This window comes from Lithobates pipiens, unplaced genomic scaffold, assembly GCF_037356315.1.
Source record: "Lithobates pipiens isolate NorthernLeopardFrog02 unplaced genomic scaffold, aLitPip1_a1.2 Scaffold_1, whole genome shotgun sequence".
NCBI lineage: Eukaryota > Metazoa > Chordata > Amphibia > Anura > Ranidae > Lithobates > Lithobates pipiens.
Genome location: NW_027507685.1, coordinates 174652814 through 174667970, shown reverse-complemented (window position 1 = coordinate 174667970; position 15157 = coordinate 174652814). Strand labels below are relative to the sequence as shown.

At 41.1% G+C, this 15157-nt stretch overlaps 1 protein-coding gene across 1 annotated transcript in view; it reads left to right on the top strand.

The window, feature by feature from the left end:
• WDR62 (WD repeat domain 62) overlaps positions 1–15157 on the top strand; it is a 74602-nt gene that overhangs the window by 37520 nt on the left and 21925 nt on the right. The window contains exons 19-24 of the mRNA XM_077478909.1: positions 385–504; positions 781–902; positions 1141–1193; positions 7809–8027; positions 9695–9840; positions 12556–12635. Of these exons, the coding sequence (XP_077335035.1) occupies positions 385–504; positions 781–902; positions 1141–1193; positions 7809–8027; positions 9695–9840; positions 12556–12635 (740 nt within the window). The remainder of the gene's footprint in view (positions 1–384; positions 505–780; positions 903–1140; positions 1194–7808; positions 8028–9694; positions 9841–12555; positions 12636–15157) is intronic.

The window sequence follows — 15157 nt, the reverse complement described above, 5'->3', positions numbered from 1 at the left end:
CATGCAGAGTCCCTATTCTAGTTTTACAGATGGGAAGTGATTTGGTGGAAGCCAATGAATCTGCCAGCTACTGTATGATGTAATGTACAAGGTTGCTCCCCTCAAACCATCTTTTCACCAAATTCCCAGGCAGTACAATCCTCTTTGCACTGCATTACCAGGTCGCACAAAGCGGCAGCACCCCTGGTGTGCAAAATCTTTCTTTCTTTTTTTTTTTCCCAACTTCAGCAAATGGGCAACATAACAAGATGTGTTTTGAACTTGATGTACTTGGTCATAACTATAAATGATGTTGAGTCGGAGATGCATCATCCAGTCCTTCTATTCAGGACCGCAGTATTAGCCACTTGACAAATCCTGTTTGACATCTTGTGTTTCCTGCAGCTGTGTGTTCATTTGGCGGCTGGATCCCAACATGACTACATGTATGAGGCAAAACCTAGATGAGAATTCTGTGGTCGGGAAAACCACTGCTGTGATGGATGGAAGTCAAGTTAATATTCGGTAAGCAGCCATATTTATATAATTGAGAAAAAAAAAAAAATATATATATATATATATATATATATATATATATATATATATATATATATATATATATATATATATATATATATATATATATATATTTTTTTTTTTTTTTCTTGACAAAAGAAAACTAAGAGTTAAAAAAATAAATAACTAAATAATTAGCAGTAAGACCTGTTTAACAACTTTCATAAGGCTTATACGTGAATTTTTTTTTTTAATGGATATTGGCTTTTTTTTTTTTTTTTCTAGGAGAGAAACTTTCTTGGTGGACTTTTTGAATGAGAGCTCTCAGGATGACTTGTTCTTGGATAAAAGTGGTAATACTGATGAGCCGTCAGAGGACACACCTTCTAAAGATTGCTTTGACACAGGTAGGTGCTGCACCTCAACAGTAGATTGCATATACCAGGTTTGAGGCAGCAACCCTGGGTACACTAAAACATTTGCCTTCCCCTCTGCCCAAGATTCCTGTGCATGTTCCAACTTGCAGGGCACCCTCTCTCCTCTCTCTCATGTCACCGCCTTCTGGTCGGGTAATAAGCTGCCCAGCTACCATGTGCTGCATAATGGAGACATTTTACTAGCAGGCATTTGTTTTTGTTTTTTTAGATCTACCATGCCTGCAGACTAATGGCAGGATGCCTCTCTGGGCCAGGAAACTGGTAAGACCAAATGATTACGTGAAACTTTTTTTTTTTTTTTTTTTTTTTATTATACAGGTTTTATATCCTGTATGATAATCTGCCTCACTTGGGCTTAGTAAAGTGATTGATAGAAATAGTAAGATCAATTAAAACTGAACAACCAACACAGATAAAACACAGTGCAGTTCTGTACTCAATACATCAAATTATTTTCTTTCTTGTTCATTGAGTGGCACAGGAAATTTTTAATGCTACCTACAACAGCATTGGTTATTGCCATTAAAAAAATAAAGACCAACTCAGAATAACTCCTTCTACTAGCTGCATGCTTAGTTGTGTTTTAATGTTCTAATCTAGGAGGATGGATGTCTCTTCCTCTGCTCAGCTTTTGTAACCTGTGTTTGTCTGAAAATTCTTTTTCCTCATTTAGGACTGTTCTCTACATTGCTGCAGGAGGTTTCCCCCTCTGATAGGCAGCTAACTAGTACTCTAGACCTGGAACTTAAAGTGATTTGTAAACGATCACCTTGTAAAATAACCCATTCAGTTCAAATGATAGAGGAACGGTGCGGCTCTTGGTGGACGTCATATGACGTTACCCCAGAATGGCCGCGCCATGTTGCTAGGACAAGGCTCAACCCAGAGCTCTATAATCACGTGGCTCTTTAACCATGTGATCAGTTGTGGCCAATCACAGCCAGTCACATGTAAACACAGAAGTACGGGTGATCAGATCTCATCGCCTCACGCTGACAGAGAGTGGTGAGGAGAGGAGCGCCGATCAGCTGCATCTCCTCGCAGGGAACAGCCACACTTGCAATCAGGGCACTGATCATAAGTGCCTTGATTACAATAAAGCCCCCCAGTGCCACCAATCGGTGCCCAAAAGTGCTGCCTATCAGTACAGCCGCCTCAGCGCCCATCGTTGAAGGAGAAAAATTACTTATTTACAAAATCTACTGACAGAAGCTAAAACTTTTTTTTTTTTGTAAAAAATAAAAAACCCAGCAGTGCTTAAATACCACCAAAGGAAATCTCTATTTATGTGAAGATAATAAAAAAAATGTATTTTGGGTACAGTGTTGCATGACCGCAATTTGTCATTCAAAGTGTGACAGCACTGAAAGTTGAAAATTGGCCTGGGCAGGAAGGGGGTGAAAGTGCCCTGTAGGCAAGTGGTTAAAATAGAAATGAACGGCAACATTTTTTTGATGGATAAAAACAAAATATGTGTTTGTTTTTTTTTTTTTTTTTGTTTTTTTTTCTCCCCCCACTTTTTCATAAGTGATCACATTCCCTCTGTTCTCAGCTGCATAAGAGCTGAGGGGAGAAGCAACCCTACTCAGAGCTTCACAGTCAATGGCTGTGAGGCGGGGGCATGTCAGGACAAGTCTGATCATTGGAGGAGACCACATTGAGTTCTGAGCATAGCTAGAAAACTGACCATGGTGTGCTCTTCTGCTTAATGTGGTCAGTTTTTATAGGAAAGCAAAGGAACAGCAGGCATTTCATACAAAGGAAGCAATACAAAGTCAACAGGATACTTTCTCATTCAAGTACATGGTACAGCAGGCTCATATCGGGAATATGAAATGTTGGGGTAACAAACGCTAACATTTAGGGACTAGCCTGGAAATGTTTTGGGGAACTAGGTTCTGCTTGGAGTGCTTTCCAGACTCTGGCTGTGGATCTAGAAAATGCACCACAGCAAATTTTTCCAGAATAATGGCATTGCCTCAACACTTCACAAAAAGAAAATAAATGACTTGTGCGCTAGCCAATAAACGTATTGAAACAAATGGAAGATGCCAACACTTAAGTGTTTCCCCACATGTAATAATAGTGAAAATTATATAGCAGTTCAGTGCTACCTTTTTTAAAGCAACAAAAATTAGAGATCAATTTGGCTCTTCAACACACATGCTCCCATAAATTCTAAATGTATAAAGGGGTTGATTCAATCAAATTTTATGACGGGTCTTAAACGCAGAGCTCCAATGCTAACAACAAAATGAGTGCAAAGTGGCAAAAAAGATGACTTGATAAATCAACACATTCATACAGTCCAAAAATTCAATGTCTAAAGAAATAATAGCCGTAAGGGTGCCCAGATCTCCAGTGCTTAACCGGATAAAAAAAGTTATGTAACGTTACAACAATTAATCAATAAAATCATAAATGGAAAATAGCACACAAATTGATAAAGAATATGTGCAAAGGAAGTCACAAGGTCTGTGACACAATGTGTCAGGAGGAGCCTCGTGCTTGTGATGCCCTTTTTTGTGATCTTTCTATGCCGTTTTACATCGACATATATAACTTGTGAATAAAACGGTTTTCATTATTATAAATGGGCCCAGATCGACGGTGCTGTAACGGGGGGAAAAAAGCGGTGTAATGCGACAAAAATTGACCAATAAATTGATAACCACAGATGGAGAATGGCACACAAATTGATAAAGAATATCTGCAAAATAGCAAGTGGTTATATCAATTAAAAGCAGCACAAAGTGTGTGTGTGTGTGTGTATGTGTATGTGTATGTGTATAAAATAAAATAACTAAATAACCCTACTGGGTAGTGAAACGCAGATCCCCGGTGCTGAAAAACAAAAAATAAAATAAAAAATTTGCAAACAGGCAATAAATGGCAATTTCATATATAGTGCATCCAGATTCCCAATGAAACAAAAGGTAGAAATATGTGAAAACCGCAAAATATTAATTGCTACAATTTCAAAAAGAGGTGAAAATCCATCAATCTAAGGATAAATAGTCCTTTTAAAGTGCTCATAGTCACTATTAAGTAGTGCCCAGTAATACAGTTAGAATACATGTAGAAACTCATCAGGGTTTACTTCCTCTTTAATAGAAGAGCAAACAGGTCTGACAGCGCTTGCATTACATATGCTCCTAACAGCATCTCCTTAGATCTCGTGCATAGGATAGGTCTCACCAGGGCAGCCATGAGAAATTTTATGGCCCCTTACACAGAGCCTGACCACCAACATTCTCCAGGGCTTGCCAAAGGGCCATCCTACCTAACCACTACACCACTGTGCCGCCCGGTATATATAAATGTGTGTGTGTGTGTGTGTGTGTGTATGTATGTATGTATGTATATATATGTATATATATGTATATATATGTGTGTGTGTGTGTGTGTGTGTGTGTGTGTATATATGTGTATATGTGTATATATATATATATATATATATATATATATATATATATATATATATATATATATATATATATATATATATATATATATATATATATAGTGTGTGTATATGTATGTATGGGGCCGGTTCATCTCTCCCCTCTCTCTGTACTAATCTGTACAGTGGAGGGGAGAGATCGGATGGAAGCAGCCATACTCTGCGATACCCAGCCATACTCTGCGATACCCAGCCATACTCTGCGATACCCAGCCATACTCTGCGATACCCAGCCATACTCTGCGATACCCAGCCATACTCTGCGATACCCAGCCATACTCTGCGATACCCAGCCATACTCTGCGATACCCAGCCATACTCTGCGATACTCAGCCATACTCTGCGATACTCCGCCAATATTACAGTGGGGGAGATTGTGGATATTGCAGTGGGGACGATATGGTGGTGGAATTTTCACAGGTTTTTGCAAATTAAATTATTTGCTGATCCGAAAAATGATCCGATCCGAGGAACGATCCGATCCGTGAGTTTTTTGATCCGTTGCACCCCTACAAATGACCTTGTTTGCTGACTCTGGTCACAGAGGACATAAGCACGCTCCTGCACCCTCTCATGCAGACTATGTATCTGATTTTGCTGCGGCCTTGGTGGCTTCTAAACATTCAGCCACAGAGACTGTCTCATGAGTTGCTCAAAAATCTGCTGGAAAAATAGAAAAATACCAATCTACTGCTATTTCTCTCAAGTAGAAGACCATCTGGCTCCTATTAATACCGTGCCCTCCACTTTGAAGCAAGAGGATCAGCCTATTTCTACCACTGTTTGCAGCCTTGAGCATATAGGCCCCCTAAGGCAGCAAAGACCATTCCTTTGCACTCGCTTTTCCAACTATTTATGTACAAGGCTTGTAAACATTCTGATTCTGTTTGCACCCCGAAGAGCTTGATGGCTGTGAATACATTTTGGTGTGGATTTCATTTAAAAGTTGTCCACTCGCTTATGATGGGCTGTGTCTCGCATTATAAAGGCTAGGAGTCCACCAGCTGACCTCATTAGCACACCCTGCACCCATAAACTATGTTTGCACTGCATCTCCCACATCCCTCTACATATGCATTTGCCTGTCTTGTCAATATAGGCTGCTATGTTTGCACAGCATCCACAGCATATCTCCAGATGGGCACAGGCCACATGTTAAACTCTTTGTGGCTGTGGGTTGAACACCCCTGATGTAGTGCAAGAGCCTGCCTGATTTGGATACAGTGAATGGATATAAGTGAGTCCTCCTATTCTATAGTTTTGGTAAATCTAAAGGAAGTTGTACAGATTTTTTAAGTAAGCTATCTCTTACTGAAACCCTCACACCTTGTTATTGGTCTCCTTGTAGGTGCATATGTGTAGAACACTGACTAAAGTTCTTTCCTATAAGAGAGGTTTGATCTGCATGCCCTTCTGAGAGACTGCATCTTTTCTGATTGGCCCTAGATAATCTTATCAAGGCTTTTATTGGTGGTAATAGCACATATCTTCCCCAGTGGACGAAACCTAAGAAGCAGACTTCCAAGTGGTCTCCCTCTCTGCCAGCCCAGAAATATTCCCTTCATCTTTCCACTCCCATGCCTTTGTTTGTCTAAGTAGCAAATCTTCCTTCCTCTGGAAAGGTGGGGAGCAGCTATATTCAGAGTTTGTGGATTCTTGGACATCTTGCATCCCAGATGCTCACATGTAAGTTGTTTTTGAACGGTCTTGAATTTGTACATTTGGGGCCACCAGATCTGTCATTACTTTACTTCATCAGGAAGCCTTTCTGGTTTCTGTGTAAATTAAGTATACTTGCGTATGCCCATCTTTCTGCTGCACCAGCTTTTCTGTGGTTGTAGTGATCACTACACTACCAGTTTATGGCTCCTCCTGTTCAGCATGTTGTCAACTTGTCGGGTGTCCACCAAGATGTTGGCTTCAGTATTGGCACTGTTGTGCTCTCATGGCATTCCTGTTGTGGGATACTTTGACAACCTGTTAAAAGCATAGTCCGTAAGGGCTCTGTCACACAGCATATCTGATTGTCCTGATCTATGCTTTTCCTCCCCTAAAAACATTTTCTTCCTTGCCTGCTCCCCACAGTGTTTAGATGGAGGGCATTCCAGTGATCCTTATTGCTCTGCATTGGCCCAGGCAGATGTGGTAGGTGACCTGGTAAGACTTATAGCAAATGCATTATGAGTCCTGCCAGACCATCCAGATTCCCTGTTCCAAGGACTGATTTGCCATCTTGCTTATCAGTCACTGGCTCTATTGGCATGGGTGTTGCAGCTCAGGCTTTCCGACAGGGGCATCTCTGAGTCTGTTATTTCTACAATGCTTAAGGCTAGAAAGTTTACTTCTCCTAAGGTCCACCACTGGATGTGAAAGACTTATTTCGCTTGCTGTGAGTCTTGGGGCTTTCACCCTAGAAACTTCACTATGGGATGAATGTTCTTCTTCAGTTGGGGTCTGGGCTAACGTTTCCATCTTGACACCATCAAAGGTCAAGTATCTACTCTTTTTCCGTTCTGGAGACTGTTGGCCTCTCACTCTTTAACTATGCCCTTTTTTTGTTCAGGAGGTCTACCATGTATCCCTGTCTGTTCCTCTGACTCATGGGCTCTCATTGCACTTCAGAAGCTGCTGTTTAAACCCATTAGATATTCCTCTAATTTCACCCACAAAGTTTGTTTTGTTGCCCAGTGTCCAATCGTACTGAAGATGAAAGACTTTTGTGCCCTTCAATGGTATTTAAAATAAAGGGTTTTCTCCTTCATTTCTCCTTTTTGTTTTTATTTTATTATTATTTTTTTTTTTGGCAAGATCGCATTTATCATGAAGCTGCCCTATTATCATCCTTTTACTGTCCCTGTGCAGTAGATCTTGAACCTGGAGAGGGTGAAGCAGCAGAAAACCCCTATATGTTGTGCTGCAGTACTTTGATATGAACAAGATGCACAGTCAAATATCCCACACTAGTAAGACAGAGCTTGGTGGGCCAGCATGCTAATAGAACAAGGGAGGAGATAGCTCTTTAGTCTGCTGCTTCTCCTTTCACTGTCTAGTCACAGGCTGTGGCAGGGACAAGGCCTGTACATGTTGCTTAGATGCAGCAGAAAAATAGAAGGTGTTTATCTGACTGGCAGAGCTGTGTAAATCACAGTACTGAATAGGCACTGATACAGGAACTTTTTTACCTGCCAAAAGATTTGTTTTTGATTGTTCGCTTGGAGTTTAGCTTAAGGAGAATGCAGCATGATACAGAAGCTCTGTTTTCCAATTTATTTTTATTTTTTTAAATCCTGTATCCCCACTTGTAAACTATATCTGCCTGAAAATGGGCCTTGCTGTGTCAGTAAAATGCATACATTGGATGTTAGTACTACTTTGTTTCACTACAGTTGTTTATAATTTTTTTTGTATTACAGCAGGGAGACCTGAATGAACCATTGATTGTCCTTTCACAAAATCACTACAAGCCTCAAGGGCGCTGGGCTCAGAGTGATAATTCGGAAGTCCTTCGGAAATTCCTGAACTGTAATGATTTGAGTTACTGCGGTACCCCGTGCCAGTCAGAGAATTCCTTTCTAGAAGACACAGTAGACATGGAATGTGTGGAGCCAAGAAGTTTCCAGCACATGCTGGAGGTGAGAGTAAACTAGGCCTTTCACCTGGAGAAGCTGGTCTAATTGTCTTAAATCGGAATCTTCTGTTGTCCCGAGTCCCTTTTTTTTAAACCATGCTGGAACATGGCGGATGTGACAGGCTCCCTTTCAAGCTCTTGACTATTTTGGTTATGGTTTGGAGTGCTGTCACTGGCTAGTGGAATAGAGGCTGACTTGGAGGCTTTGACTATACATCCATTAAAGCCCAACTAAAGCTTAGAAAAAGGAGGTAGATGCATTGTATGGGTTAACTGTTCATTTTCTCTAGGGGTGAACACAGCACCTATACTCATCCGATCCTTCAATCCTCCTGAAAACTCTGCTCCTCCATGTCCAGTGATGGACTTTTCCCATCTTCATGTCCAGAGCCATTCTATGGGCGTGATATGAAACAGTACACTGCACAAGATCACGGGACTGGTCTTGCACTGGGAGGCTCATAGTATTGGGTGAGTATATCTTGGCTCGCCAAACTCCTAGACCAAACTGAGCAGTTGACCCATGCAGTGCGGACACAGCTCCATTGTTTGAGAGTCACGTCATCAAAGTTAAAATAGGCCTAAAACAGTGTAGCAATGTGGGTGGCGTGTTGTACCTACAACTATCTAATTTGCAGGTTTTCAGATTAAGCCCTGTAAAGTTTGCTTGGATCTTGGGCCCAGACTTTGAGCTTAAGCTCTACCCATTATTGATAAATGCTTTTACCCAGGGCACATACAGACCACCAACAATGGGAGAAGATGTCCATGGCAGTGACTAGGGTGAGCATAGACCTAGCAGCCCTGGAAGAGGGCCTTGTTTGTGAACGAAGTCTGCCAAAGTTTGCAAATATGCCCTATACATACTGTATATGCACATTATGATGGGGGGGGCGCATTTTAATTGGGTTCTGCTACTTGAAACACTGAAACCTTTTTGTAAATGTTCTAGGCCAAACCACTTCAAAATGTAAATTTTTTTTTTCCCCTTTATTTATTTTTTAATGAGGACTTTTTACAGTTTTCCTTTTTTTTATGCAGCAAAATGTGTGTGTGTGTGTGTGTGTGTGTGTGTGTGTATATATATATGTGTATATGTATATATATATATATATATATATATATATATATATATATATATATATATATATATATATATATATATATATATATATATATATATATATATATATATATATATATATATATATATATATATATATATATATATATATATATATATATGTATGCAGCATGTAATGACTTCCAAGTAGAAATAATGTGGTTCATTCACATTTATGTGCTGCAGTTTGATGTGAGTGGGAAATTTACTTTAATGGGCCCATTCAAACCTGAGTATTTGTGTTGGCTTGCCTGCTGCAAAGTACATGGAACAGCGTAGACACAGCCTTGAAGTGCAAATACGGCTAAAACCATTTTATCTTTCAGCTTTTTATTTCCCAAACTACAAAAAAAACGTGGGGCTGGAGTTAATTTTTGCTGCAGAATTGGTAGTTGTATAGAAGATTTCTCTGGCTAAATCTTTACAATACTCTGTGGATATACTCAGGGGAGCACGGGTGCTTATAGAAACTATGGTTACTGCTACAGCAATCTAAAACAAATTTTTACAGTTAATGGAAAACTTAATTAAATACTTTTGTCTCTCAGCAATCCGAGGAAAAAAATGAGGACCATAGCAATACAACATTTATCCTGGATATGTCTGCCGCTCTAGAAGAAATAGATGCTCGTTCCAATGATTCGAATGGTATATACTACCCTTCATCTCTGCAGACCTCCCAGCAGGAGGAAAGGTAAAAGTAAAGTGAACACTGTACTTACAGGATGCAACTATCAGACACGTACTCTAATTCTGCTATGAGATCACAGCAGCTTGGTTTTAAGATTTTTTATTTTTTTTCTCCATTTTAATATGTTAAAGAAGGCTTTTTCAACACAGAGGAACCCTTGAAATAATTTTCCAGTTTCGGGGAACCCCTGCTAAAAAAAATGACTTAAAACTCTTAATACATTAGTGTGATGGTCAGTGGGAATAATGTTCCTTACACTTGTGGTCATTGGGAAGAATTCCCCTTTACAGATGGCTAAAAGATCAATGATGTCAGTGGGAACTTATCTGAGAGGCAAAAATTGCTCCTTTCTCAAACCCCCTCAAACCCCCTAGCAACCTCTGGAGGAACCCTAGGGTTCCACGAAACCCTGTATTAATAATAAATTATTATAGCATTAGATGCATTTATAAGTCCCTGAATTGGACTTGGTATCAGCCTCTTGCAGTCCCTTAAAGCAGGAGCCTGGGGAACATGCGGGGGTGGGGGTGATAATCTATTTTTCGTGGGCAGTTGGGGGAATAGTTGGTGCTTCAATCATCACAATGGTTTTTATGGTGTCAGGATTGAAGCACATTGTTTCTATTACATTGTAATATAAGATGAAATGGTTCAACTCATCATAATGCAGAATCAGTCTGTCACTTGCCACATCGCCTGCCACCAGATGAGGAATGTCACTTGCCACTTTGTCTGGCAATGCCACCAGATTGGGATTGTCACTGCATTAGTGGCCGCATTGGTCCATTTAGCACAGAGGCAGGCGTCTGTGCAGTGGTCATTTCTGAGTGAGGGCGGAAGAGTGATGGGGGGCAGGCAGAGAGATGGCATCTCTCTGCTCCCTGCCGCAGCTCCGACTTTGAAGAGGCCCTTGCTGTGAGGGAGGAAGAGTGGTGATGCGGCCCGGGCAGAGAGATGTCATCTCTGCTCGCCAGTCTGCTTCTCTTATTCCCCTGCCCGCCTCTCTGATCCACCCAGCTCTCATCTGTGTGCCCGTCTGCCTTGCTCTCTCATCGCGTGGCCTGGCTGCAGATAGGCCTGGGCCCAGTGGTTGGGGACCGCTGCCCTAGAGATTAGACTGGGAGAATGAGAAGCCATACAAGCAGTCAGCTGTGTTGTAGCGCTCCTGTGCTGTTAAGGGACAGGCTGAGAGGAGAGATGAGGTAATCAGTTTGCTACTTCTCCTTTCACTGTCCAGTCAAAAGCCTGGGGAGAAAAGACCTGTAGGTGTCAAGCTGGCTATACATGAAATGCTGATTCTCGATCAGAAATTCAAGGTGGGTGGCCCTGTTGGCACCATCCTGCCGATTGTCCTTCTGAACATTAAAGAAGCCAGGTGGAAAAATTTTCAACAGCAGGTGCATCCATTTAGATGCCGGCACTGCTTTGGTATTCTGACAATTGCAGGTCAGGGCTACAGAATACAATAGCCAACAGAGGAGAACTCCATCTATGCTGTTCAATGTAACAAGTGAAGTCTTATGTTGTGTACACACGATCGCAATTCTCGTCAAAAAAAGCTCTGATGGTTTTCCTGATGGAATTCAGCTCAAGCTGTCTTGCCTACACACGGTCACACCAAATTCCGATTGTTTATAATGCGGTGACGTACAACGGGACTAGAAAAAGGAAGTTCAGTAGCCGATAGCTTCTGTCTCCTAGTTGAATCTGAGCATTCGTGATTTTTGGCGTGTCGAAATTGCATACACATGATCAGAATTTCCAATAGAAAGTTTTTCCGTCGGGGAAAATTGAGAACATGCTATACATTTTTGGCTGGTGGAAATTCGGACAGCTGAATTCCGATGGAGCATACACACACACAGTCGCATTTTCCGATTGAAAAGCTCTCGTCTGTCTTTTTCTGGCCGGAATTCCGATCGTGTGTACGCGGCATGACAGTGTGTGGCCAGATTTACACAACTTGCAGCAGAGGAAAATTGGGTCTTCTGCCCCGATCTTGTAAACTTTAGGCCCAAATGACAGAAGTGTAAAATATTGGAGCAGTTGTACCTGCCAAACATATGTATTTTATATGTGCATTTAGCTGTTTGTCTGGATTTCAGCCTTAAAGCATGTATAAAGGCAAAATAAGAACATTTTTGTACATCTCTGCAAATCATGCACCTGTCTCCGAGGTTAGATCCCTTTTAAAACAAATTGCACATGTACAGAAAAATAAAAAAAAAATTGAAAAATTAAGTACCGGCGCTCACAAAAAATGCGCTGCAATCCCATCTGTCCCCTCACCTAAATGAGGAAAAAAATTCTAGAACTGTAATTAGGGGGCGCAGTCCACAAACGCAGTTATAGAATGTAAAGAAAAATAACTATTGATGTGCTGGAAATATAGTATGCTCATACCTTCTTTGACATGACAAAACAGTATGGGAGGATATTTATCAAATCTGGAGCAGCTTGTTCAGTTGCGGTCCTTTTCACATGGCATGTCTTCTCCATTCAGCACGGGATCTGTGAGCAGAGTAACCAATTGTCTTCAAACTGTCATTTCTACAGTGCAGGCATTTAAACAAAAAAAAGGATTTAGAAATTTTTGTAGGAGCAAAAAATAAAACTTCTTCTTGTTGTGCTTTTACAACATGAACCCCTTGTATGTAGTCCTAGTTTACATACACACATATAACTGTTTTTTAATTTTTTTTTATTTTTTCCCCATAGTGACTTTGCTGTTGAAGAGCACACCTTTGATAAGGGACATGACACCAACACTAATGAACTGTTATCAGCCTGTGACCAAGGTAACTCTCCAAAACCTTAGTGCTAACCAGTTTATATAAGGAAATGATCAATTGTACATTCTCGTCCCTTTTTATTTTATTTATTATTATATTGAAGTGTGTGTGTCAAGGCTACATTGTTATAGAGAACCTGTGCTGACTGTTCCCTCAACAGAAGGTCATTCTATATGTCCCAAAATGGGATTGTCATTAGAGCCCTGCTGGGCTAGCATCTTGGTGAACACCTGAGGTACAGAATGGCAGGGCCACAAACAAAGATCAAGGGACCCACAGCAATGTGTAGAAAATGTTGGTACCCTGAAAATATAAAGGGACATGCAGGAATCTCATTTATGTCCCACAGAAGTCAGGAAGTCCCCTTGATAAAGGGAGATGACAGACTAAGTGGATTCCGTACGGAATTTCACACTTTACATAAGTACATTCAGTGCTTTTATTATCTAAGATAGGGTGAATGCTCTCTTTGAGTTTGGGAAACTGCACACAAGTTTGAGTGAAACCCCTGTAACCCTTTTATGCTGAGGTAGATTTGTTTGTGCTGCAGAGCTTGTGGGGTGGCCTGGGAGCCAAACTTGGGTTTGGCCTTGGTAGATTGTACAGTGGGAATGAACTAATGAAAAGGGTTTTTAACCACCAGCCAGGAATGAGCCTTAGATTATTTTTTATTAATTTTTTAAAGCTTTTTCCACTGAGGGAAATGGGTGTTTCTGCCACCAGTAGCATCCTTGATAATGGTATCCAGACTAGATCCAAAGGGATGTCTAAGCCCTTCTACACACGGTCGGACAAAGTTGTCGGAAAATCCGATCGTTCAGAACGTGATGATGTTATTTCGTTACGACGGGACTACGTATAGGCTAGTAGCCAATAGCTTTGGTGTAGGAATTTGATCTGACCATTCGTGGCCTTTGTCCGATCAGAATTCTCTACACATGATCGGACAAGGTCCGATCGGATCATGTTGTCGGAAAGTTTTATAGCCAAGCTGGAAAACTTGGTCCGTCGGATATTGCGACGGAAACAATCCGATGGAGCCCACAAACGGTCGGATTATCCGACAACACGGTCCGATCAGACATTTTCCGTCGGAATGTCCGACCGTGTGTCCAAGGGCTAGGGTCCTGTGAAACAAGCGCTTAGATGTGGATTCCACAGTCTAAAATTGTTCAATGTTGGAGACTTCACCCTCACTAATCTTGGTGGTTTTTGTAGCCATCATCTTTAAAAGTTAAATGACTAAGCTGGCTGCCTTGTCCTGCAAAGGACAACTTGCCTACCTAAGGGAGTCTTGGCCTTTTCACCTCAATCAGGACATCGTTCTTCTGTCCCTTTATCCAATTCCAGTCATCAAAGGGGGATCTCCCATTATTGCCTGAATTTGGTTTGGTCTGTGAGAATCTAACTACTGATTCCTACAGATGCTTCAGTTCCACCATCCCTAGGTGATTTAGACTGACCATTATGCAAGCTTATGGTCTCGCGGTTCATGTTGCACCCTTTCCCGTCAAGACACACTGTATTAGATCTGTGAATGCCTATTGAATTTTTTTGTTATCCAGATTTGTAAGACTGCCAGCTGGTCTTGTGTTCACACATTCATCAAGTTCTATCAAGTGGATGTAAAGGCCTCATCTGATGCCAGCTTGGGATCGAAGGTTGTTCGGGCAACTCTGTGATCTGCAGGCAGTCCCCAATTCTGCTGTTTCCTCTTGGACCTGTTTAGCATAGTTTGCTGTGTTGCCCCCTCCTCAGCAGGACCTCTATTGGGTGTCCTAATGAGGAAATACTTCCAATGTCCCTTAATGAATGAGAGACAAAATATAATTGTTGTACTCGCCTTATAAACCAACCTTTTCTTGGATTCCAATATGGAACACAAAGTATTTTACCTTCAGGTTAAACTGCCACCTACAGGAAGATTGGGCACTGGTAATGGAAAAAAGCTCCGAATGCTGTAGATCCACCCACTAAAAAGATATCTTTTTTCCAGAACATGTCAGGATATCATCAGTGTCGCAAATGCCAAATTTGCGCACTAAACAAAAATAAACAGAGGAAAACTGAATCTTTCATTTCTACAAGTACATCTAGGGAACACATAATCGAACCGTTCATCACATGTAGTTCCACAGGGGTGGTGTATCTCTTACAATGTCCCTGTGGGTTCCAATATATAGGTAGGACCAAACGCACCATGCAGGTGCGTTTGGGTGAACATCTAACCAATATAAGAAACTGGTTCAGATTTCACTCAGTGTCAAAACATTATGCTATTCATCATAATCGCAACCCAGCTAACACGTTGTTCTTGGGAATAGATAAATACAGTGCTCATTGGAGGGGAAGCTCTCTGGTAAGAGAATTATCCAAGTTAGAAATGACTTGGATACATAGGGTACGTTGTTATACTCCTTATGGCCTTAATGTGGAAGTGGATGTTAACGCTTTTATTGATAATAGTTAGATGGCAGGTGATAAGATGAGCTGTGAACCCACTGTGAGTTTCTCTATGACCAAGTAAC